The sequence below is a fragment of the Leguminivora glycinivorella genome, chromosome 4, assembly GCF_023078275.1.
Source record: "Leguminivora glycinivorella isolate SPB_JAAS2020 chromosome 4, LegGlyc_1.1, whole genome shotgun sequence".
In the NCBI taxonomy this organism is placed as follows: Eukaryota; Metazoa; Arthropoda; class Insecta; order Lepidoptera; family Tortricidae; genus Leguminivora; species Leguminivora glycinivorella.
Window position 1 is genome coordinate 19,578,079 of NC_062974.1, and position 25,040 is coordinate 19,603,118.

The 25,040-nt window shown below is 38.8% G+C and overlaps 1 protein-coding gene across 1 annotated transcript; it reads left to right on the forward strand.

The window, feature by feature from the left end:
- Window positions 1-22,329: 22,329 nt before the first annotated feature.
- On the forward strand, window positions 22,330-24,068 carry LOC125225738. Its single transcript, XM_048129579.1, has 2 exons — window positions 22,330-23,461; window positions 23,830-24,068. Exons 1-2 carry the CDS (start codon window positions 22,484-22,486, stop codon window positions 23,833-23,835), a joined length of 984 nt encoding a protein of 327 aa, XP_047985536.1. The 5' UTR covers window positions 22,330-22,483; the 3' UTR covers window positions 23,836-24,068.
- Window positions 24,069-25,040: the final 972 nt, after the last annotated feature.

The following is a 25,040-nucleotide window of genomic DNA, read 5'->3' on the forward strand; positions in this document are numbered from 1 at the left end:
TTAGGAGGCCCTATAACTGTTTGCCTTTGCCACCGACGTGGCATAAATATATAAAAAAAAAAAAGAGAAAAAAAAGTGGTTTTGTAATTTCTTTAATAATCATATTATAAAATAGCCTAGCCTAAGAGTTAAGATCTTAAGATAGATAAAGAGATAATAATAATAAAAAAAAGATGTTAACAAATTACTTTAAAAGAAAAGTGTTATCTAAAATATATACATACTGTGTAGATATAAATCGGATGTTAGTATAATTGGGTCAATTGGGTAAGCACTTCTTAAATAGTATATGAACAGCTACCTATTTTAGAAAATTAATCGTTGATTACTTTGTGTGGTACAAAGTATCTACGAGAAAGAAAGCTGATCATGATGAAACAAAATCAATAAAACGATAAAGTGGATACGTGACCCTGAATCGGATTTTAATGCATATTCTATATAGTATTGTATTACATTGAAATGAATCACGAGCCCTTTCGATCCAGAAAAAAAAACAGGAGACAGTAAAAGTTTTAATAACTATGCACTGCAATTTATAATTAAATTTATGAGTAGATCTAACTAAACATTATAATATCCGTAAGTATTATGAATTGCATTAGATGAAATTAAAAATGAAATAAAATGAAATAAATGTTTATTCAAAAATTAACTTACAACTAAATTTATCTTCTGCCAAACCAGAGTATGGTTTGTCGGCAGACGAGGCTCCAGATACATTAGGTTCTATAACTAAATACTTATATGTACTATTTACTAGTTACTAGCAATAATAGGTGCATATAATGAAGTATAGGGCCGATACAATCAGTTATCATCAATACATTACCTAATATACATTAGACGCCTGACAAGCGACCTATTAAAAAAATGTAAATCATGAAAAGGTATGAAATTAGTGAAATATTATTGTACGAGCCGTACACCTTACATGATATGATTCTTGATGGTTGATTGTAGTCTTGATAGAAACACTGATTTTTGATACACTTATAAATTTATTGATAACCAAGGAATACTGAGTACTAGCTAGGAGCACGTATAAACGTAAACTAATGCATAAATCGATGTATAGCGTAATCGTAAAGACAGCAATCAATCAATCAATCAATCATTATTTATTTGCAATAAAACATAACTAAATGCATGCAAATGCAATCAAGCAATGCAAAGCAATTCTAATCAAGTCATAATTATATTAATTTTAATGCTGACGCGAGAAATGTGCGATGCTTGCATTGTACAATTATATTGTATTGTATGCTATTGAAGAAAAAAAAAACACTCATATATGTATATAAATATAAAAAAAAAAAAAAAAAAAAAAAAAAAATGTACTAATCTAGTTTTCAAAACAGTCTGAATTGGAAAAGGTAACAGACTTAAAGAAGAAAGAATGAGACTGACATCTAGGAATTGTAGTTAATAAAACACACAAGTATGTTTGAGTATACACTGCAGGTGGTGGTGCAGCGTCCGAGAAACAAACCGTTTAAATGTGCGTCGCACATGTTATCTGCAATTCAAGTTCCCACTACAACCAGATCTTAAGTAACTACTAATTTACAGGCCATATAAGCCCTTTTAGAAATAGTTAACCAAATTCACATGCGCCTCAGATAATAGTACGTTCCCATTGTCGCTTTTTACATTCTTTGTTGTTAGTTTTTAGACATGTGGGGGCAATAAATCGATGCGTCCTTTAAAAATAAAAGACTGTCGTCTGAACTAGTTTTTATGACCTTTACCCGATTGTTGACGTCCTCACACTCTATACTAGTAGAACAAACGGTTTTAGACTGTTTTTATCGGTATTTCCGGAGCGAACGACTTCAAATTTCAAGAAAAGAGCGTACACCCATCAAAAGTGACTCACACCTCTGGTGTTTCGGGTGTCCATGGGCGGCGGTGATCGCCATCAACGGATTTAGGTATCCCATAAAAAAAAAATAGACGGTAGCCTATTGGCTACCTTTTTTCTCTCTAAATATTGTTACAGTACCTACCTAATAGGCTTATCTTAAGATGAGTGTATCGCAGCAGTATCTCTTTACTTAAGCTAGGAACATACTACGCGGACGTCCGCGACCGCGACCGGTCAGTGTGCACGGTCTTCGGGACGTGGCTTCGGCTGACCAAAACATCCAGCGAGCCAGATTTCTTTCGGACGTCCGTGCGCTCAAGGCCACGTCCACGACCGACGACCGATAGTTTGCACGGTTAAGTGTATATTCATTGTCTAGATCCGCGTCCGCGGTTGCGCGACGGCGGACGTCCGCGTAATATGTTCCTAGCTTTATTCGTGTGAGATACCTATATTATCTGTTATTTTCATATTATGAAATGCACTGAAGCAGAGTTTTGATAATCATAGGCCGGCAACAGACAGTCTTAAATTTCATAATATTAAAAAATCATAATCTTATGAAATCAGATCGAGTGCTCGGATTCCCATACAATTTCGCAACTGTCCACACACAGTCTTATTTTTTAAGATTATGATTTTTTTCAGATTGATCTGACAGATTGCGAATAATTTGAATTTTAAGAATGTGTGTGGCAAGGCAGTCAATCTTATTTTGTAAGATTATGAAAATTAAGATTTTCCGGCCATACTCTGGTGATATCCACAGATTCGCAACAAGTTTATGCTGTTTATTTAGCACCGCCGTGTTGGTGTTTTCGCATGATTCATCACGAGGTGACAACGAGTATCCTGGAATGATAATTCTGTTTATGTTTTTCACTGAGTTTCTAATTTCTAATATGCGACCTCAATTCTGAGGAGGTTAATTAAATGTGATACTAATTAACTAATCCATATGTTTTTAATCGTAATATCTAACTGCGTCTATTTAGGCAGATACCTATTATATGATCTAGGTCAGAGACACACATGTCATTATGCACTGAGGTTACATCTGCAATAATGTTGCACTTGAAAGGCCGAAAATAATTATTTGTTATACAAGGGGGCAAAGTTGTATTTTAACGCCGAGTGTGGAATTGAAAAACGAGCAAGTGAAAGGATTCCATAGTTGAACCAAAATTGGGAGTCCCAAATTTTGAAAATGCCCCTCATTGACAAACTTGAGCGGCGCGCGGCGCATACCTATTCAGCCAAATATTAAACACCTTAACGTAAAGTTAGGTGTTCTAATTTCAAAACACTAATTATTTGTTAAGCCTTGCTTTTAAATATATTTCATAGAAAGCCAATCAACTTACTGATTACAATGCTTTACTATTCTACCTGCCTCAGCGTTTAATTGGTAGGTGTGTCCCAATAAACAAGAGCCCCGTAAAACATCCGCCTAAACCAAGCTATCTTGGCAATTTCCATCTAAGTCCTAATAAGGGAAGAATAAAGCGGCGTTTACCATGCCAGTGCGTACCTCTTTAACCAGGGCGCAGTTCCGTTCGCAGCTTAGGTCGCAGACTAGACGAAGGCAGGCGCCCGAGCATATCGACACTCGATACGGTTGACTATCGAGTCATCATGTTACAGCAACAACCAATGATATAAAATATGGATTAGACATTTCATAGGATCCCGTTCGAAGATTTTCTAGTGTGCGCGCGACAACACTATGCGCACTTGGCGCCAATTTTGATGCCAAAGAATCGGTACCATTCGTAAGCTCGTATAGCATGTCCTTACGAAGTAATACAGGTCTACGGCACGAACTTATTAAGTTATTACACTCCAGAAATGAAAAATGGGCCAATTCGAACCTCGTGGTGAACACCCACATGCCGATATCTTATACTTTTAAACGAGCAATTCTTGTATATTTATTTATTTATTTATATATACCGACGATCTCGGAAACCGCTCTAACGTTTTCGCTGAAATTTGTTATGTGGGGGTTTTCGGGGGTGAAAAATCGATCTAGCGTAGCCTTAGATCCTGGAAAACGCGAATTTTCGAGTTTTCATGAGTTTTTCTTTCGCGTTAGTAAACGTAACATATGGTCGTTAATTTCGCCGCGCGCGTCGTACGAGGTCGGTCTAATGTACGCAGATAGATCGTAGGTGTCAGGGTTTCGAATCCCGGCCAGCAATTAAGTTTTTGTTTTTTGTCTTTTTTTTGTTTTTGTATTTATGTATAAGAGTTTTTTTTTATCTAAAGACGTGATATATTAAAATAGAACCCAGATATTAGACACTTATATTAACATAATTATAGAGAATCTGACGGTGGACAGTCGGATAGTTCATGAGTAAGAACATGTTTAGCGTCTCGCTAACTCTAATATTTGCTCCTATGAATCTTTTACCTTTAAATATGTTATTTAACATTACTTATTTTGGATACTGCTGGGCAAAAGACCTCTCCTGGTTATCGCCTTCTACAAATATAAGGAATACAGTCTTTCAAAGATTGCATATACTCAAAAATTGGGACGGATTCGAGACGTTAGCCGCAAAAACTGAAGACATAGGTTAAAATGCGGTCTTTCTTTAGTCACTTTTTTACATATGACATCTATTTCAGTTTACTATTAAAGTTATCCGATATTCTCCCTACACTTTATCTAGGTTGGCCGACAAAGGGTGTTCTATTTGGGATTTCTAATGTTACGGTCTTTATTGATGTCACAGAAAGTTTATCAAGGATATCACATGACATCTATAGAATTTCTTCTACGTCTGTTCGTAGAATGAAAGATTATAGTCACTAGTTCTATTTGATTTCGCTTGTAGGTATGTAGTTATTATAATAATTGCCGGTATTTTTTTCTTAAACCTATACACTTATTTAATTTCTGAAACACGTACAAATGTGAGAGAACGCAAATCTTTGTCCCAATTAGTTTGTAATGGGAGAATCTTTGGCCCAAATTTCGATGAAGGCCCAATTAATTGAAACAGTTTCACGGTGATTTCATCGAATCATTAATGGGTGTTAATTAAACTTTTCTTACCCCTACCGTGAGTTTGTAACACGTCAGTACACAGTGTAAACTTCTCGAAAAATGGTTAGTAATTTTCGATTAAAATAAGTCACTGTTTAGGGCGCTGTTCAAATAAGTATCTCCATACAATGTCTGGAAGTGGTTCTGAAAGAGCGAAAGTCGCCCAAGCATTTGCATAATATTCCCTCTTTTATCTTAAGCGCCGACTCGTTGGATAGACTCGTATTATGTACCCTCGATGATTAAACACATGCACAGTATAATTGATCGCAATAAGCATCTAATCTAGATTAATTATGAAGCTGTTTACTTAACCTAGGCGAAGCTTATGAGCGTGAAAGTGTAGTTAAGAGCACAGACTACAAGTATCAGTTACTGGAGCTGACATTCTGAGGGAGATGTTATGTGGAGAGGAGAAAGGTTAATAATAGTAGGGACATGTAAAAGGTAAAGACTGGTATTCCATGGATAGTTTTGTCCCTTACTGTAAGTTCTGCAATTCGCTATATTTTATTCTAGACGTGGTTCTAGCCAGACATTCATCACTAAATTCAGTATGGTTTATACAGATACTGTTTACGGATGCGAATCAAAAAATTACAAAAGGAATCCTTATGGTGGGACTCTGTAATTCTGTCTGTCTGTCAGTCATATTTGTCTCACCAACTCTCACTAAATAAAGGTACTATTATTTTGATGAGCGAAGGTCAAAGCTTCATAAGAATCTCAGGCCTCACTAATTAATGCCATAGAACACACTAGATACGCCTCGTGGCTTTGTAAATATTGTCATGTAAGGTCCTTATTCTGTGTACGTGAATAGTAATAGCTACCCCGTGGCTTTTAGCGGATAATGCACAAATCGCTGCCAGTCACGAATGTCTACGTCTCCAGCCTCCATCGCGAGTGAAATTGTTGTGATAAATAGGTACATATCCCGCACAATCCGACCACCCGCGTTGAAGAGACAGAGGTCCATTTGTCACTTGGGTACCTAGCCAACGAGACAATTGCTTACGCTTCATAGCTAGCCCTCCCTATCGCTCTTTTAGAGTGGTGCGACAGAGTCAAATTGCGGCGAGTTCTGATCGCCACGTAGCTTCAACGATTGTCACTTCAGCTATAACCGGCAGAGGTCCATTTGTCACCTGGAGACAGAACTAATTTAATACCCCCATATAACTCTTTAATCACACAAATCTAATCTTTAATCCGTTGACATTGAAGGTATAATCTGGAATACCTGGTTTGCCAAGTGAAGAGGAGTACACTACTTGTTGTCGTTGTTGTCGACGTATTAGAAATCGAGAGTTTCAATTTTAATGGGATGAATTTGATTTTACGATGCGTAGCTATCATTAGTTTGAAGCGTCGGTTTCACTAAAGCTATTGGAAATTTTGCGTCAATGCGAGCTTATGGGGAACTGTTTAATTAAGTGCCGTGTATGTAAAGTTTCGGAATTTCATTCGATTTTCTTCATACTCTGAAACGCATACATAAGAATTACAGAGCCCGATTTCTGTTTCGGCTTGATATGTTACTGTAAAAGTCAAAAGTTCAGCAAGGATTTGCTGGTAAAACATAAGGTGCATAAGGTAATTTCGAAAGTCACATAAAAATCACCATTATTTCCATCATATCAAGATTCCCCCTCCGAAATTATCCGAGCATTTCTGTCATTCGAAATGACCCTAATGCACCTTACATAGGTTTTATTTTTGTTAGTTAACTTCAGGCTTTTACCGATCATGATTCTGTGAATGCCGATTAGGTTTTACCACGCTGACCGGTAAATGTTCACTCAATAAGTACTTCAAAAGCAATGTGCTTTGCTTGCAAACCTTTGCAGATTTTATGTAGTTGAGTGTAGTACAACGATTCAACCATGTGTTTTGTTCAAGGAAGTTTCATAATAAAGTAATTGTTAATTACCAAAATATTGGCCACAGAATTGTAAGATGCCATTGTCATATTTCGTCAACCAAAACATACTTCCTAGATTACGCCATCCCACTTAGCACTATCAGACTAGGTACTTTAGTAAACCTAACAAAAACTGAGACCAGGAAAAAGCAAGCCTTAGAGTCTACTACGGTCAGTATCTGCTAAATTAACTGCAAATTAAGCGTGAAAGTAAACTCTAAATCTATTTTAAATGGTAGACCTGCCAGCTTGTCGAATTATAAACATCTATAACTAGACGGCCGTTTTATATTGGCACTTCCTTGTAGCAAAGAGGATCGAGTATGTAGAGAATTACAATCACAGATTGCCATCTCACGACACAGTATAGGACTTTCGATTGATCCATGGAACATGGCGGATCGTTCTCCAAATATGTATTTTTTATTTTTGCATTCTGCTGTTTAATGTATAAGTTTGATAGGATATTATGCAGTAAATAGCCTACGCAAAGGGTGCAGTTGATGAAGAATTCGTTTGGAGATGCGAATATCCAATTCTACGGACATCACTCGTCAGTTCGTGGTCCCGGCCGCCATCATGCTTTGTACTGCTGCTCCAGTTATCCTGCAGTGCAACGTGAAGGCCTAATCACTTACATGCACACATCGGTGTTTTTTATATCTATGACATGATTGCCAATAACAAGTGTATTACATAGATTCTATGTAATACACTTGTTATTGGCAAAGGCCCACGAGGCTGCCATATTGAATAAATGAAATGACACAGTATATACAATATACATACACTTTATATGTGTTAAAATCAACCACAGATGTAGCGCAATATAATCTACATTGAGATTGATTTTGATAGAATGTGTGCAATTGTGCATAGCCGAATGCACACATGCTCACGATAATATCTCTTTCGTAGCAATCAATCTTCGGCTGTCTCTGTCGCTCCAATACGCAAGAGCGATAGAGATAGATATTTACGAGCGTTTCGTGAGCGTTTGTACCATGCGGCTATGGACCCAGGGTGGCTAGCCGAATGGCACAATCGCTCACGAAACGCTCACGAAACGAAGCGCTAGTAGATATCTATCTCTATCGCGCTTGCGTATTGGCGCGACAGAGCCAGCGGCGTATCGCTTTCGTTTGGCGTCGGAGAAATGCCATTCGGCTACGGGGCCTAAGAGCCCTGGCCCCGTAGCCGAATGGCATTTCTCCGACGCCAAACGAAAGCGATACGCCGCTGGCTCTGTCGCGCCAATACGCAAGCGCGATAGAGATAGATATCTACTAGCGCTTCGTTTCGTGAGCGTTTCGTGAGCGATTGTGCCATTCGGCTAGCCACCCTGGTATACACTACATAAGTGTCATCATTTCATAGACATTTGACGTTTAAAATAATACTTTTTAAACCGGCGGCGGGGCTGTCAACTTAGCAGAAGGTTAAATTTTCATATAGGTAGTAAATAGTGTTTTATCATACTTGACAAAAAGCGTCTACCAATTCCTAGATTAGCCTACCCGGTCCCGTAGCCAAATGGCATTTCTGCGATGCGAAACGCCTACGAAACGCTGCAGAAAGATAGTCTGGCTCTGTCGCGCCAATACGCAAGAGCGATAGAGATAGATAGCTACGAAAGAGATATTATCGTGAGCGTTTGTGCATTCGGGTTCGCACACTGTTCAGTAGGTAGGTACTAATCTCTAATTTACTTACGAATGTTACTTTTATGTATTGAAATACAAGAAATTAAAAGTAGGTACAGTTCATTCAAGTAGACAACTGCTATATTACCTAAGTATCTTATAACACTGGTGGGCGTATATAATCAATCCGTAATATTTAACTGTTTGTTAATCAATTATTATAAATGGCAAAACATATAGCGAATATTAAGATACGAATGATTGATTATATCAGCGGTACTCATCGAGAGTTGAAAGGAACGCTTTCACTCAAGCGTTTTTACTCTTAGCAGCACATGTTTGATCGATTTAATGAATGTGAGTGTGTAATAGGATTAGTCGGTATTTAAAATAGTTTTTTAAGAACTTTCATCTTTACTGTCATCATTGCCACGGCTCATGGGAGCCTGGGGTCCGATTTGACAACTAATCCCAAGATTTGGCGTAGGCACTAGTTTTACGAAAGCGACTGCAATCTGACCTTCCAACCCGAAGGGTAACTAGCCCTTATTGGGATTAGCCCGGTTTCCTCGCGATGTTTTCCTTCACCGAAAAGCGACTGGCAGATATCCGAAAAACTCATTGGTACGAGCCGGGGTTCGAATTCGCGACCTCCGGATTGAAAGTCGCCCGCTCTTATCGCTAGGCTACCAGCACTTTTTAGGGTTCCGTAGTCAACTAGGAACCCTTATAGTTTCGCCATGTCTGTCTGTCCGTCCGTCCGTCCGCGGATAATCTCAGTAACCGTAAGCACTAGAAAGCTGAAATTTGGTACCAATATGTATGTCAATGACGCCAACAAAGTGAAAAAATAAAAAATGGAAAAAAATGTTTTATTAGGGTACCCCCCTACATGTAACGTGGGGGCTGATATTTTTTTTCATTCCAACCCCAACGTGTGATATATTGTTGGATAGGTATTTAAAAATGAATAAGGGTTTACTAAGATCGTTTTTTGATAATATTAATATTTTCGGAAATAATCGCTCCTAAATGAAAAAAAAGTGCATCCCCCCCCTCTAACTTTTGAACCATATGTTTAAAAAATATGAAAAAAATCACAAAAGTAGAACTTTATAAAGACTTTCTAGGAAAATTATTTTGAACTTGATAAGTTCAGTAGTTTTTGAGAAAAATACGGAAAACTACGGAACCCTACACTGAGCGTGGCCCGACACGCTCTTGGCCGGTTTTTTAACTTTCATCTTTACTGTATGTAGGATAAATGTTGGTATTTCTTAAGCTTTTGATTGACCAGTGAAGCTTACGGTATAAGACTACGGGTTGTCATTCACGAGGAAGAGTAAGTCCTGCAACAAAATACAACATTAAGAATCAGGCCACGAATCTTGGTGAATGACGCGATCTACACAATTTTACTTACGGTAAGTGACACCTGCGTCACTTGAGCACCACATACATACATACATATTATCACGCCTGTATCCCATAAAGGGGTAGGCAGAGCACATGAATACTAAGTTTCAGTGCCACTCTTGGCAAAAAGGGGTTAAAAGAAATCCAAATTGTGACATTGCAGTGACAGGGTGCCAGCCTCTCGCCTACGCCACTATTTTACTCATATCCCACAGTCGAGTTCTAGGACACCCACGGGAAGAAAGGGGGTGGTGAAATTCTTAACCCGTCACCACACGGGGCACTCACATTTATAAACACAAAATTAAAATTTTGACAAACCCCCGACATGGTGGACCTGATTTTCATGAAACATGGCTAAGAAAAGAAAACTCCCGACTAATTCAGCTTTCAAACAAAAAATAACTAAATCGAAATCGGTTCATCCGTTCGGGAGCTACGATGCCACAGACAGACAGACAAACAGACAAAAAGACAGACACGTCAAAGTTATAACACCCCGTCGTTTTTGCGTCGGGGGTTAAAAAAAGTATGTATAAGTAGATACATTTTCCACAAATTTCGAGATATAATACGAGTATCTGCTTTTAAAATACTAGTTTATTAAAAACGAATTCGCTGTATTTAAAAGGATTAGTATGTATTTTAAAACCGTTCTTAATTAGTCTGGCAAATCCGGTTACAGTACTCCTATGCCCCGCATTTTATTGCACACTCGTTAAAGCCATTTATTAATTGCTGTTTTAAATAAACCAGGGCCTGTAGCCAAGAGTACAATCGTTGAAGTTCCATGGCGAATGATACGCAACCATAGAATTATAGTTAATCCAGAATGAGTTCATTGGCCAAAAGTGTGTCTATCGCAGGGAAATGGCCAACAGAGATTTGAACAGGCCCCGTAGCCGAATGGCGTTTCTGCGACGCGAAACGAAAACGAAGCGCCGCGAAAGGTAGTCTGGCTCTGCCGCGCCAATACGAAAGAGCGATAGAGATAGATATCTACGAATAAAATGGCGAATCCATAGCTGATAGTCTTTATACGAACGCCTTTCTGGCTCAGTGATTATTTCAATTTAGTAGAAATTTAGACAAAAAATGTGAGAGCGAAGTCCCTATCTCTCTCCCTGTCCAGTGCAGTCCCTAGGTCCCTGTACGCAATTGGCTTAGTCGCATCAATATGGAAGACCGATAGAGAGATAACTGCAGTACTCTTCGGAGCGTCAACGATCAGCCTCTTGGCTAGAGGGCCAGTGCCGCTCTTTCGAATTGTAGTTCACTGGCCTCTGATATACTGACAATCCTGGTCTTTGGAGGGATTTGTCAGAGGAAATTAGGTTATCGAGCAAACGAAAAATGACCGAGTAAACTAAAAACTAAGAACACAAACAGTGGCCTATTTCAACATAGTGACATTGAAACTTGCAATTTTGAGCCTATTTCTGGATTAATATTTCTCTGTTGAACAGGCAATGAACAGCGAAGTTGTCACTGTCGAACGGCAATTGTCACTGAGGTGACACTGGCCACAGGAGGCTCGTCTAGATTACAGTCAGCAACAAAGCTATAAATACAGCCAGTGTCAAAAATATGTGTAGGTACCTACAGAATTTTATTGCCAGTGCATTAAGGTGTGTATGTATAGATATTTTTGGCACATTGTCTGTTTTATAGCTTGGTTGCTGACAACTGACTGAACATTGACAATGTCAAACGAAAATAAAAGTCGTGATTCTAAGGATGAAAGTCACGTGATTCATCAAGTGATCAAACACCCCAGATTGACAATAAACATTCAATGTTAAAACTTATTGTTTAGCCATCACAGTTAATCTTTTGTGAATGGTGAAATTGATTGCAATAAAACATTTAGCGAGGCCATTACAGTCAATATTTCCTGGATAAAAAATTTTAATTGATTACTTTCTTCTCGATTTTCTCTGACGCAACATTATTGTGCTGTTACTAAGTAAATACTTATGCTTTCTTTTCTCAATCACAAAATAATACATTATATTAATAAAACAATATGTGGTACTTAAGTAATAAAACTTCCTCCTATGTAGTGTACTTAATAATTAAACTTATTAGTGAATGCAAACCGGGTTGAAATGATTAACATCTTTGATATTCCTACAGATTCAAAAAAAATATATGAAATATTATAAGTATACTTTTTTGCATGAGATATAATTATTATTTTGTAACTTTTCAACAACAAGATATAACTTAATGCCATCCCTGTAATAAAAAAAACTACTTAGCAGTAAAAGTGAAATTTCTGGCCGAGTCAAAAGTAACACTTCTTGTACAAGAAATTGACACTGGCATATATTATAGGTATGTACGAGTATATAAAGTTCCTATGATGAAACTCCATACATTTACGTTTTCTTTACATTCGCAACTTTGAACAACTTAGCCGACGTATTTGTGATTAAACCTAAATAAACAAAAAGTGCCGTTTTCCAACAAAAGCTACCACATTATCGGCATTGTCGCTTAAGCATGAGGAATTGAGGATGCTTTATAACTGGGAGAGGAGGTAGGGCATAGCGAATGATATTCCGCTTTGTGTGGTAGGGCACAGCACAGCGGATATCGTCTCGCTCGAATCTAGAGCAGAGCCCAACTGGGGTAGTACCTCCGCCTTACAGAAGACCGCAGCCAAATAGCACTAGACCCTACTCATAGTGTTGTGTTCCTGCCGGTGAGTAAGGCTGCCAGAGCTCAACGAGGGTGCGGTGTGCTGATGACGGGAGGACTTACGGAACTAACTTGTTCCGTCTATTGTCCTTTGAGTCGTCGGCAACCCGAACCCTCCTTAGAACTTGTACATTCCTTTTTGCTGTGTACTTAACACAGCAAAAGGGAGTGTACAAGTTTCTGATAGGGTGGCAACGCGCTTGTGACACTGTTTATGTTGCAGGCGTCCATAGGTTACGGTGACCGCTTTACATCAGGCGGGCCGTATGCTTGTTTGCCACCGACGTAGTATAAAAAAAATAAAAAAAACTCATAATACTTCTAAAGATACGAAAAATTCCGTCTTTAAAGTAAGCGACAAAACAGCAAACGTGCCAAGTTTTACTAAAAATGTCACAAATGTTTCTACCAAGTTTAAATATGGTTAATTTCGCATGGGCGCGCATGACAGATATAAGCCGCATGCACGAATACCCACGGAAACCGGTGATCGATCAGCTTTGCCCGGAATCAATTATTTAACACCAGACCCACGCTCAACTTTGTCCGCCCGTATGACATGATTACGAACTTTCTATGGAATTAACCCGTTTTTTTTTCCAGAGTTTGACAAAATATTCAATGAGTTTAGTTAGTAGTTACATATGAAGCAACTTATAATCAGGATAAAGCTAGAGAGAGTAGAGAAATATCAGGAAGTCCTAAATAGCGGAAATTTGGTAAATGAAATGGTCCTTTTCTCTTGTCCATAACAACGTTTGAGGATATCGAGGAACTGCCATTATTTAAAATAAAACTCTTGAACAGACGATCATTACTTGCATAGACGGTTCCTTAGCTTTTCCTACCTTTCAAATTTAACAGAAATCATACAAATGTATCCAGAATTAATAATTTAACAAAAGGCCAAACAAGTTTGACAAAATATTCAGTGGTGACGTTTAACTATTTATCAGAAACAAATTAGAATCAGGATAGTTATCTAGAATAATCCTTTAGTAAATATAGTCCTTTTATCACGAATTAATAATTAACCAGAATTAATAATTTAACAAAAGGCCCATGCTCAAATATGTCCACACGTATTACGTGACTATTAACTTTCTATGGAATTAGCGAGTTTGACAAAATATTCAGTAGTGACGTTTAACTATTTATCAGAAACAAATTAGAATTAGGATGAAACGCTTGTGGACAGAAGAGTCTGTCAGTCTACTCGTATGTTGACCACGTTGAACTTACACTATTGACAAATCATACAGGTAGGTGAACATAATATTATGAAAAAATATCTTTTAAGACGGGTAGGCGGCGCTGCAGGTGGTGTAACGGTTTAGCACGTCAGCCGCGATAGCTGGAGACCTGGGTTCGTTTCCCAGCTTCGCCACCAGTGGGCTTGATCGCTCTTTCTTTAGTGTATGGTATCTATTTCGGTTTTCAAATGTTAAGTAGTTGTTCGATGTTGCTATTTCATATCTACACATACAAAGAACGCAGTCACGGTAAATCTAATCCACTAGTATTTAAAAATAAAACACTTAATTATGTAGGTAGCATAAAGGAATTATATTTACAATCATTTTAATTAAATCTAGATTAGTTACAGTTAGATCGTGTTTCCTATAAGGCCTGTAAAACGCCTACCATCTCCAACAGCCATCATTTTCTATCACTCAACGATCAAACTTAATTCATAGCCGCTGATTATAGTAATGTAGTAATAACAGTATCGTCTTGGCGATGGATTGTAATTTTGTTAGCTTTTTGTGGGAAGTAAAAAGTAAAGAAGTACTATTTTACCTCTGCTATGAAACTGTATCGTGTTGTGCGTTATCCATTGAGGCTTGATTCAAAGCGCATCGTTTGGTACGCAGTTGTTTAAGAGCAATGTATAGTGTTACATTTACAGTGGTTGCTGATTAGATATGACGGCTCTGCCACACTGTCTAGCGGCGGTCTAGTCGATGGAGTCAACGGCAGACCTACTTTCCCAGATGAAATCGCGTCATGTATTTTTTTTGCCGTAACAATAACTAAGCTAAGCGATTGTAATCGTGCTCGCTGATACTATAGATTGCTTTCGTTACAGTGTATTTTAAATTGCTTTCAATTGATTTTGCTTTCTATTATGCAGTTCCGTTTCCGTATGTAAGGTGGGTTTTTCATTCACCGTGCGGCAATACAAAAGGGGTTGATTGAAATGTAAAAGATAAATGCCTCTTTTTTGCTATTATAGCTTTAGGCAAAATAAATGGTTACTATGTAAATATGATTAAACTCATTCAAGATATGATAGATGATATACATTAAAGCAACTATAATTAAGTAACAAATTGTTGGATGAATTTGACACAAAATAAAATTACAAAACATAACCCAGCTTTTCAGTAGTCGGTCGGTCACAGTTTTAATACGTATCAAAACAATTTGGGACAACATTGTGAGAATTATAGGTAGGTAACCTTGGAAAGAATGGATGGTGGTATGAGTTGAATGTTTTCCTCATGGTTTTTCTTATGCACACGGCCTTGAGAAAGCAGTAAACACATAAATTTAATGTTGTTTTCCGACCAACCCTAGCCGCTGACCTACTTATATTTCGTTCTGATGGATATGTTTTCAACATGTTGGAAAAGACAAGGATATTTACGTAAAAACGTATTAAACTAATTAAGTTTATGAACGGGTGACGGGCCACTTATTGAGTAGGTGAGAGAGAACCTCTTTTTCTTGGCACCTGTTGCCCTGGTTAGATCAGAGAGCGCAATATCATCATCCTCTTTGCGTTATCCCGGCATTTGCCACGGCTCATGGGAGCCTGGGGTTCGCTTTGACAACTAATCCCAAGATTTGGCGTAGACACCAGTTTTTACGAAAGCGACTGCCATCTGACCTTCCAACCCGAAGGGTAACTAAGCCTTATGGGAATTAGTCCGGTTTCCTCACGATGTTTTCCTTCACCGAAAAGCGACTGGCAAATATCAAATGACATTTCGTATATAAGTTTAGAAAAACTCATTGGTACGAGCCGGGTTCGAACCCGCGACCTCCGGATCGAAAGTCGCACGCTCTTACCGCTAGGCCACCAGCGCTGGCAGAGAGCGCAATATAAAGACTTATTATATCAGCCTCCCTCACATTCCACTATATACCACAGGAATGCATATAACATGTGTATAGTTTTATTTAACAGCCTTCCTGATGAACTCAAAAAAATTGATTGTAAACAATTTAATAATAAAATTACCAAATGGCTGTCCGAAAATTGCTTTTATAGTGTAAGGGAATTTTTGGAACATAAATTATTAAACAAGTAGTATATTTCACATTGTGTACGTTTCTTGACATTTAACTTTTATAATTCTTAATTATTAATTCATGACTTCCATTTTGTATATTTTTTAATTTTAACGACTAGTATTAATAACGTTTTGACAGTTGCATTTTTATTTTTATAAGTGGATGCCTTTTTATTATGTAAAAAACCCACCAACCATATTATCTTGTTTTAATTTATAAGTTTGGTATTATTGTTGTAACGTTTTCATTTGTAATATTGTCAATTATTTGCATGTCGTGTTTTCGACTGAATACTGATACTTTAAAACCTGTTATCATCCTGTACCATACGTATTCTGGCAAATAAAGAAATTCTATTCTATTCTATTCTATTCTATTAGATTCCCCTGGTTGACTCTTACAGTATTTATAGCTACGACTATTCTAAACGAAAGAGAAATTTATAAGTAAAACATAAAAAAAGGATTTTTTCCTTGCGGTAGTTATATGACGACCGGTCTGGCTGTCGGTAGTGACCCTGCCTGCTAAGCCGCGGTCCTGAGTTCGAATCCCGGTAAGGACATTTATTTCTGTGATGAACACAGATATTTGTTCCTGAGTCATGGATGTTTTCTATGTAAGTATATATTTATCTATTTAAGTATGTATATCGTCGCTTAGCACCCCATAGTACAAGCTTTGCTTAGTTTGGGGCTAAGTTGATCTGTGTAAGGTGTCCCCAATATTTATTTATTTATTTATTTATTTATATGAGTCCTTTTCGCAATGGTTCATATACTGAGCAATATAAGCAGGATACCTGTGTGGTGACGGGTTAAGAATTTCACCACCCCCTTTCTTCCCGTGGGTGTCGTAGAAGGCGACTATGGGATATGGGTTAAATTGTGGCGTAGGCGAGAGGCTGGCAACCTGTCACTGCAATGCCACAGTTTCGTTTTCTTTCAACCCATTATTTGCCAAGAGTGGCACTGAGGCTTTAGTGGTTTCATGTGTTCTGCCTACCCCTTTATGGGATACAGGCGTGATTGTATGTATGTATGTATAAGCAGGATGAAACTTGAACATTTCTTTTACCAAAATGTTTGGCCCTCGCCTGATGGGACAGAGTACATACATATTATATTACATAGGTAGGTACATATAAGCTCACGAACTCACTGTATTTCAAAAAGGGATAGGCAGAGCACATGACACTGCTCACGTTTCATTACCAATCTCAGCAATTAAGAGGCATTGTGATGAAATAAGAATAAATATTGGGGGACACCTTACACAGATCAACCTAGCCCCAAACTAAACAAAGCTTGTACTATGGGTTCTAAGCGACGATATACATACTTAAATAGATAAATATATACATAGAAAACATCCATGACTCAGGAACAAATATCTGTGCTCATCACACAAATAAATGTAAATGATTATGTTTTTTTATTTCCGCTACCCAAAGGTTGTCTGGTAGAGATCGCTCTTTAGCGATAAGACCGCCTGTTGTCTGCCTCTATTTATAATCATTTGTTTTGTCTCCGCTGTATCTTTTTTCTGTATCTCTTGCTGAGGTGTGCCAATAAAGAGTATTCTATCTATCTATCTATAAATGCCCTTACCGGGATTCGAACCCAGGACCGTGGCTTAGCAGGCAGGGTCACTACCGACTGAGCCAGACCGGACGTCACTTCGGTTGCATAGACAAAATAAAAAAAAAAACAAAAATTTGATTCACTCAGCCGACCGAAAGAATACAAAATCGAACCCGTTCCAATTAAAGCCAAAACCGGCATTTCAGTGTAAAGTGAGTAATTGCTAGTTCGCCGTACGTTGACCCGGCGGGTGTTATTTTTCTGCGGGCATTGGGTCGGCAGTCGGTATACACTAATTTAATTTCATTGGCACAGTTTAGTGAGCAGGATACGATTGGGGATTCAGGTTCATGGGAAAGTGTCTGTGAGAGATGATATGACCCGAAATGTTGCTAATGAAAACGCAGTTGTTAATGTATAGGTACTAGAGCATCCAAATGTATAAACAAATTATTGACTTCATAGAATTGTTCAAAAGCTTAGAAACACAAAAACACATCCTACGAATCTAATAAATCTTGTACTAATGAATCTCTTGGTTAAATGTACAAAATCAGGAGTCATATTCATATCCCTTTTAAATAGGTAAATAAAAAGTCAATTTGCCTACCTAGGTGGTTATAGTTATTTATAGCGAGGACTTGAGGAGTCACCGATAATTTATCATTGATATAGAGTGTAAAGTGTAAGTTATACCGGGTGCCCGGTAATTAATGGACAACCTTTTAACCACCAAGAGGGACATACCAGAAAATAGACATAAAGGTTTTAAAAGTCGCCTGGACCACACTTTTTAAAATTTTAGGTAGTATTAAAATTTTAAAAAGTGTGAAAATCTCGAAAACCAGGCGTAAAGTCGATTTTCTTATACTAGTCCAGAAAATGTTACTCCGTTTCAATACAGCTTATTTGTCAATGACATCTTTGGTAGATCATAATAAAATGCTTCTTTGCTAAGACAATTTTGCCATATTTCTTCTCGAACAAGTCATATGGTTTTACACGAGTTACCTTCAGAAATGAGATTCCATTTCCACGCAATCTTCCACGGTGAGCCCGAGTTAGATTCCGACATCCTCCTCAGGTCTCAAGGATCACACGTGTCATCTTCCTTCTTCTGTATTCCTAACACTAACGAATGTTCGCCTCAGAGAAAAATGGCGAAAGATCAGACTGAATTTTTGTAGGTATCTCGTGGCGTCACTATCATGAGACAGTGATGGCCAAAGTGGCGTAATATAGAGATGTATGTAGTGCGGAAAGCTTTTCCTTCGTATTTTTTCGAAAAAGTTCGTATTTGTCATGCTAGTTCAGTCAGTGTCAATACGTCTTGTACACTTTCGTACGTTTCCGTAAAAATACGAAGGCAACGCTTTTCGCACTACATATGTACACCCAAGTCACAACGTTTTTCTATAAATCGTTCAAAAGTTTTGAGTGCATTTTCTATACAAATGTGTAACTTGATTTGATTCAGTCCACTGGTCCTTATGAAGCGGTGCATTTGTTAAGCGAAGGTAAGAGTGGTACGCGAGCGCCGGTACAGTGGCGGAACCATTCTAATTGTGTCCTGGACAACCAAGGTCGGATCAATCCGAAGATTGCTCGAGATTGGGGAACGACAGCAGAACAGTCCAACCTTAAAGTACAAGATTTTTTGTACAAAGGTGAAAGTACCAGTGGTGGTCGACAGTGTAGGTACAAGTAGATGACACATTAAATCTTAAGTGGATATTGACAATAAATGTGACAAAGGGTGTCGAGCACTGGGCCACTAGCACTATTACCTTAGCACATATTTATACGAGTATATATGTGGATTTGTGAAAGTAAGCGAAATTTAGGAGGAAACATGATTTATTTTATTTTAGTAATGTGTTGTCTTTCGGTGAGGGACCTTGACTGCATGATCTGATTTTTGTATTAATTTTCCGCGAGCAAATGTGGCCGTGGCCACCATTTATTCTGCGAATTGACCGCGACTGTATCATAAGCTCGCAAGTAGGTACATATTATATAAATATAATATACAATGACTACGTTGTAGGGAAACAATATGTAACAGCGGTGTACTTTCTTGAGGCCAGTGTCTAGGTAAAATTGATCATGTGACGATTTAATAACATTATCATGATCAGGAGACTTGAACCTCGGACCAAGGGGACGTGCCCCATCAAAAATACATTACTTGGTAGCTGCCGATGTCGTGTAAGATACTGAAAGCTGAGTTATCTTTAGAACCCTCAACGTACAAGATACTATTAAGTTCATAATACAATTTTATTGAGGAAAAACCTGCCTATAATTATACTTTATACTACTTGTACGTGTGGAAGTTTGGTACCCTGGTTAACTTTCTCTGTAACATACATTTATAGCAATCGAATTAGCAGAAATGTCGAACAAAGCCACCGACGTTAATAAAAATAGGTAGTAGGTAGGTTATTAATGGCCATGATAAATAATTAGGCTTAGGACTTTTTATCGCATACCGTGGTTCTAAAATCCGTGGAGTCGCCATATGAAAAATTTTCGAAGTCAAAGTCAAAGTCCAACAGTATGATGTCATATTAAATATAAATATTTAAAACGCATAAATATGTATAGATACATATTGAGACAGTGTTTTTGCAGTTAGTACGCTAAGTCTTAGTTTTATTTTGGTATCAGATGAATATGAAGATTGATCTGAATATTTTGTCAACAAATTATCCCGCGTGACGTGCAAGTCCAAAGGATCAGGACGTCCTTATAATGTTCAGACAAACATTACAGCGTCGGTCGATTTAATTTCAGAAGTCAATGTCCCGCTACTGATGTAAATGTAATGTCAATAACTAATAAAACGTTAATATTGATTGCTTTCAAAGCTTAAAGCTTTACCAGAATGGATAATGTACAGTTATTGCGCTTATGAAATTTATAAATCTATACTTCTATACTTAATATTATAAATGGGAAAGTGTGTGTGTCTGTTTGTTTGTCCGTCTTTCACGGCAAAACGAAGTGACGAATTGACGTGATGTTTTAAGTGGAAATAGTTGAGGGGTTGGAGAGTGACATAGGCTACTTTTTGTCTCTTTCTAACGCGAGCGAAGCCGCGGGCAAAAGCTAGTATAATATTATATTAGAGAATACTAATATTATTATTATTCTCTTTGATGCTCCAGGGAGCGTCCACCGCGAAATGCCAAAATAGCTAATATGGCTTAGCTGTCCTCCTTTCAGTCGCTTTTGTATATTCGAGTTGTATATGTATATGTAAGGATAGATAAAGTAATTTTAAATTAATATTTTAGATAACACTGGTAGCGGTAAGAGGGTGCGACTTTCAATCCGGAGGTCGCGGAGTTTTTCGAAGGCCCTCTTATGAATAGTTCATTACATATATATTATGATCTTAATCTAACCTAATTATCAATTTATTGTTGTAAATTATTGTTCATAATAATATTGTCTATAATATACAATTTCATATAAAAATAATCCAATGAGAATATTTCTTTTCAAAAAAATACAATATTAATTTCATCAACAATAATAATAATAATAAAACGTAAAAATAAGAAACCATTTCGAATAACAATTAATCCCACGTTGTTTTAACTTATGTGCGAAATGTCATTTAATATTTGCCAGTCGCATTTCGGTGAAGGAAAACATCGTGAAAAAACCGGACTAATGCCAATAAGGCCTAGTTATAGTTAGTTAAGGTTGGTTACTCGTTTGAAGGTCAGATGGCAGTCGCTTTCGTAGAACTAGTGCCTATGCCCAATCTTGGGATTAGTTGTCACAGCGGACCCCAGGCTCCCATGAGCCGCGGCAAATGCCGGGATAACGCAAGGAGGATGATGATTTATTTATACATCTGTACAAATAATCCAGCACATAATAATATTAGATGGCTGCCCCGTAATGCGCTATGCATGTGGAACTCTTAATTTGTATTTACGAATATTTCTGTTCTTTGACATATGACAAAAAAAAATCTGTACCATCCTCAACGTTACACTCTGTAAATAAAACTCGTAACGGCTCTAAAGTCGAGTGGCTCTCTTCGTTTCGTCCAAACGATTAGGTAGATATGTACCTAGACTAGTTAGATACCTAGACTATGTATATGTAGACACATAAATGGGCAAAAACCATATTTACACTTACATTTTCAGAGAAAGTAGAAATTAACAAGAGTACGCTGGCTGAGCTTTCATCCGCGCGTTCATGTAAATTGTTCAAGTGCACGTTGAATGCGACAGGACCGTATATTTATTCCTATTGAATGCGCTAAGTCAGGGCTATAACTGAGAAATATATCGTTCGTTTGTCTATTTGTCTATATATCGAATACACAGACAACGAAATTTTAATTCTTGATATTCATGACGTGAAAATCAAACTTATTTTAATGATATCATAATTAATTACTTATTTTTGATTGTCATATATTATTTGCTACAGGTGCTGTAACCGAATAGCATTTCTGCGACGCGAAACGAAAACGAAATGCGCGAAAAGTAGTTGGCTCTGTTCACGCAAATACGCAAGAGCGATAAAGATAGATATCTACGAGCGTTTCCTTTCATGAGCGTTTTGTGAGCGTTTGTGCCATTCGGCTACGTACCCGGGGCAGAAATGCCATCTTTCATCTGTTACATGGCTAACTAATCTGGCTGGCAAGTATGGTCGCGCGATAAATGATAAAATATCAGGCCGTCCCGAGCCGTAACCGGCCGTATCGGTCGTGCGATAGGGACGGCCTGATATTATGTTTTATCATTTATCGCGCGACCATACTTGCCTGCCTGGTTGATATATGTAATGTATGTACCTATATACTTGTTTACTGTTATGTCGCGGTGCGCTCTCTGCAGGCCACCCAGTCTCGCAATAAATGTTTAACTGACCGGACGTGTGTGTTTCATTTATATAGACATATCAGTGGCGCTCGAGGATCGGGATTTATATGAACCTAGTTTTAAAAGTGTGCTTTTAAACATGTCAGTGGGGAAGATAAAAGCGTTCGAGGTTTCGTCGGGCAATTGGAGTACATACGTGGACCGCGTGAATATGTACTTTAAGGCTAACGACATCAGCGACAACTTGCAGTTGCCGACATTGATTGCCGTAATGGGAGATGAAGCTTATGAGCTCCTCAGCAACTTGACAAGCCCTAAGAAACCAGGAGAAATGACTTATAAGGAAGTTATCAAGATAATGTCTGATCACATCGAACCAAAACCATCTTTCATGGCGGAACGATACCGGTTACGTCAGAGGCGGCAGGGAGATAAGGAGACTGTCGCTCAATATCTGGCCGATTTAAAAAAGATGGCTAGGTACTGTGATTTCTCCACAGCATTAGAGGATAACCTGCGTGACCAATTTGTGTGCGGTTTGAAAAATGACACAATTAGACAACGCCTTTTCGCTGAGAGTGACTTAACCTATAGTAAGGCCGTACAGCTAGCCCTTTCGTTGGAAGCCGCCGAGAAGGACGCAGCTATGGTGGAACGCGCGAGTGTGAGCGAGACGGGCGATGCGGGAGAGAGAGCCGAGACGGTACATGCACTCACATCGTGGCAACCGCGTGGCAGTAATGGCGTTAGCAATGCGATTTGTGCAGTTTGCGGGAAGTTAGGTCACCGCGACGTTCAATGTCCTTACAAAGATTTTCAGTGTAACAAATGTGGTAACGTAGGTCATTTAAAACGAGTGTGTCCGGCTAGGCTAGGAGGTGGTAATGGCGGCAATGCCCGTGTGTCGGGTGGCGACGCTCGTGGGTCGAGCGGCGGCAGCGGCGGGGCCCGGCGCCGGGGCGCCGGCGGCCGCAGGGGCGCGCAGCGCGCCAACCGCGCCAGCGCCATACACCATGTCCAGGCAGAAGATGGCGAGACTCAGTATGAAGAAGAGGTTACGTCGGGGTCCGACTTCGAAGAAGACCTGCATCATCTCTGCTTAAACGATTATAAATCGGTAAGCCTGTCATTAGGTTTAGACGATGAGGTCATTTCTATGGAAATCGACACAGGGTGCGCTGTGTCGTGTATAGGTCGTGATACTTATAATAAGTACTTTAAACACAGACCGTTGGAACAATTCCCTTTGGTGTTAACGGTTTATGATGGCCGTCCAGTTAGACCTCTAGGGGTCATAAGGCCCGTTGTTAGATTTAAAAACCAGTTAAAAAAATTGGAACTTTTTGTTATTGAGGGGGGCACTACCCCCATATTAGGTAGACACTGGCTAACAGAGTTACAGATTCGGATTCCTAGATTTCGAAAAGAGTATTTATATAACTTTAACGAGTCTTGTAATAATGAGTTATCTACGTTGCTTGACAGGTATAAGGAGTTATTTAGCGGAGGACTAGGGCGGTTTAGAGGTGGAAAAGCGACACTTCGAGTACGCGAGGGGGCCACACCGGTGTTCTGTCGCGCGCGGCCGCTGCCGTACGCGCTGCGCGACCGCGTCGAGGCGGAGCTGGACGAGATGCTGCGCTGCGGCGTCATCGAGCCGGTCGACACGTCGGAGTGGGCCACGCCGCTGGTACCGGTGCGTAAAGCCGATGGGGGTCTGCGAATCTGTGCAGATTACAAGGTAACCTTGAACCCCGCCTTACTGATCGATAGGTATCCCCTCCCTAAGATAGATGACCTCTTAGTGCGACTTAATGGTGCCCGTATATTTTCAAAAATTGACCTGACACAGGCGTATAATCAGGTGGAGTTAGACGACTCCAAAAAGTATACCGTCATCAACACACATAAGGGATTATTTAGATATAATAGATTAGTTTACGGATTGGCATCCAGCCCTGGTATTTTCCAGCGAATTATGTCTAATTTGTTAAAAGACCTACCGCAAGTAGAAGTATTTCTAGATGATATAATTATTGGTTCCGCGGACATAAACTCTCATTTAAGTACATTAGAAAAAGTATTGAAACGACTTCATAGTCAGGGAATGAAATTAAAGAAAAGTAAATGTTCTTTCTTATTAGAAGAGGTACAATATTTGGGATTTATCATTTCAAAAGACGGAATTAAAGTTGATCCTACCAAGATAGAAGGTATCCTTAAGATACCTCGACCTCTCAATGTAACTGATTTAAGGTCATTTTTAGGGGTGGTTAATTTTTATGCTCGCTTTGTACCCAATTTGAGTACGATTTTATCCCCTTTGTACGATTTACTTAGAAAAGGTGCCGTGTGGAATTGGGATTTAAGTTGCGAAAAATCATTCAAATGTATTAAGAAAGTGTTAGTGAGCGCGGAAGTGTTAAGTCATTATGATCCGAACAAAAAGCTGACGCTGACCACTGACGCGAGCAGCCGCGGCATTTCCGGCGTGCTGACGCAGCCGGCGGACGGCGCGGACGCGGGCGCGGACGCAGGCGCGGGCGGCGCGCGCGAACGCCCGGTGGCGTACGTCTCGCGTTCTTTAAATGAGGCGGAGCGTAATTACTCTCAAATAGACAAAGAGGCGTTGGCGATCGTATTCAGTTTACAAAAGTTACACCAATTCCTTTATGGTAGACATTTTACATTAAGAA

Excerpts from the sequence above, each read along its gene's own strand:
- LOC125225738 (XM_048129579.1), top strand. The coding sequence starts at position 22,484 with ATGTCAGTGGGGAAGATAAAAGCGTTCGAGGTTTCGTCGGGCAATTGG.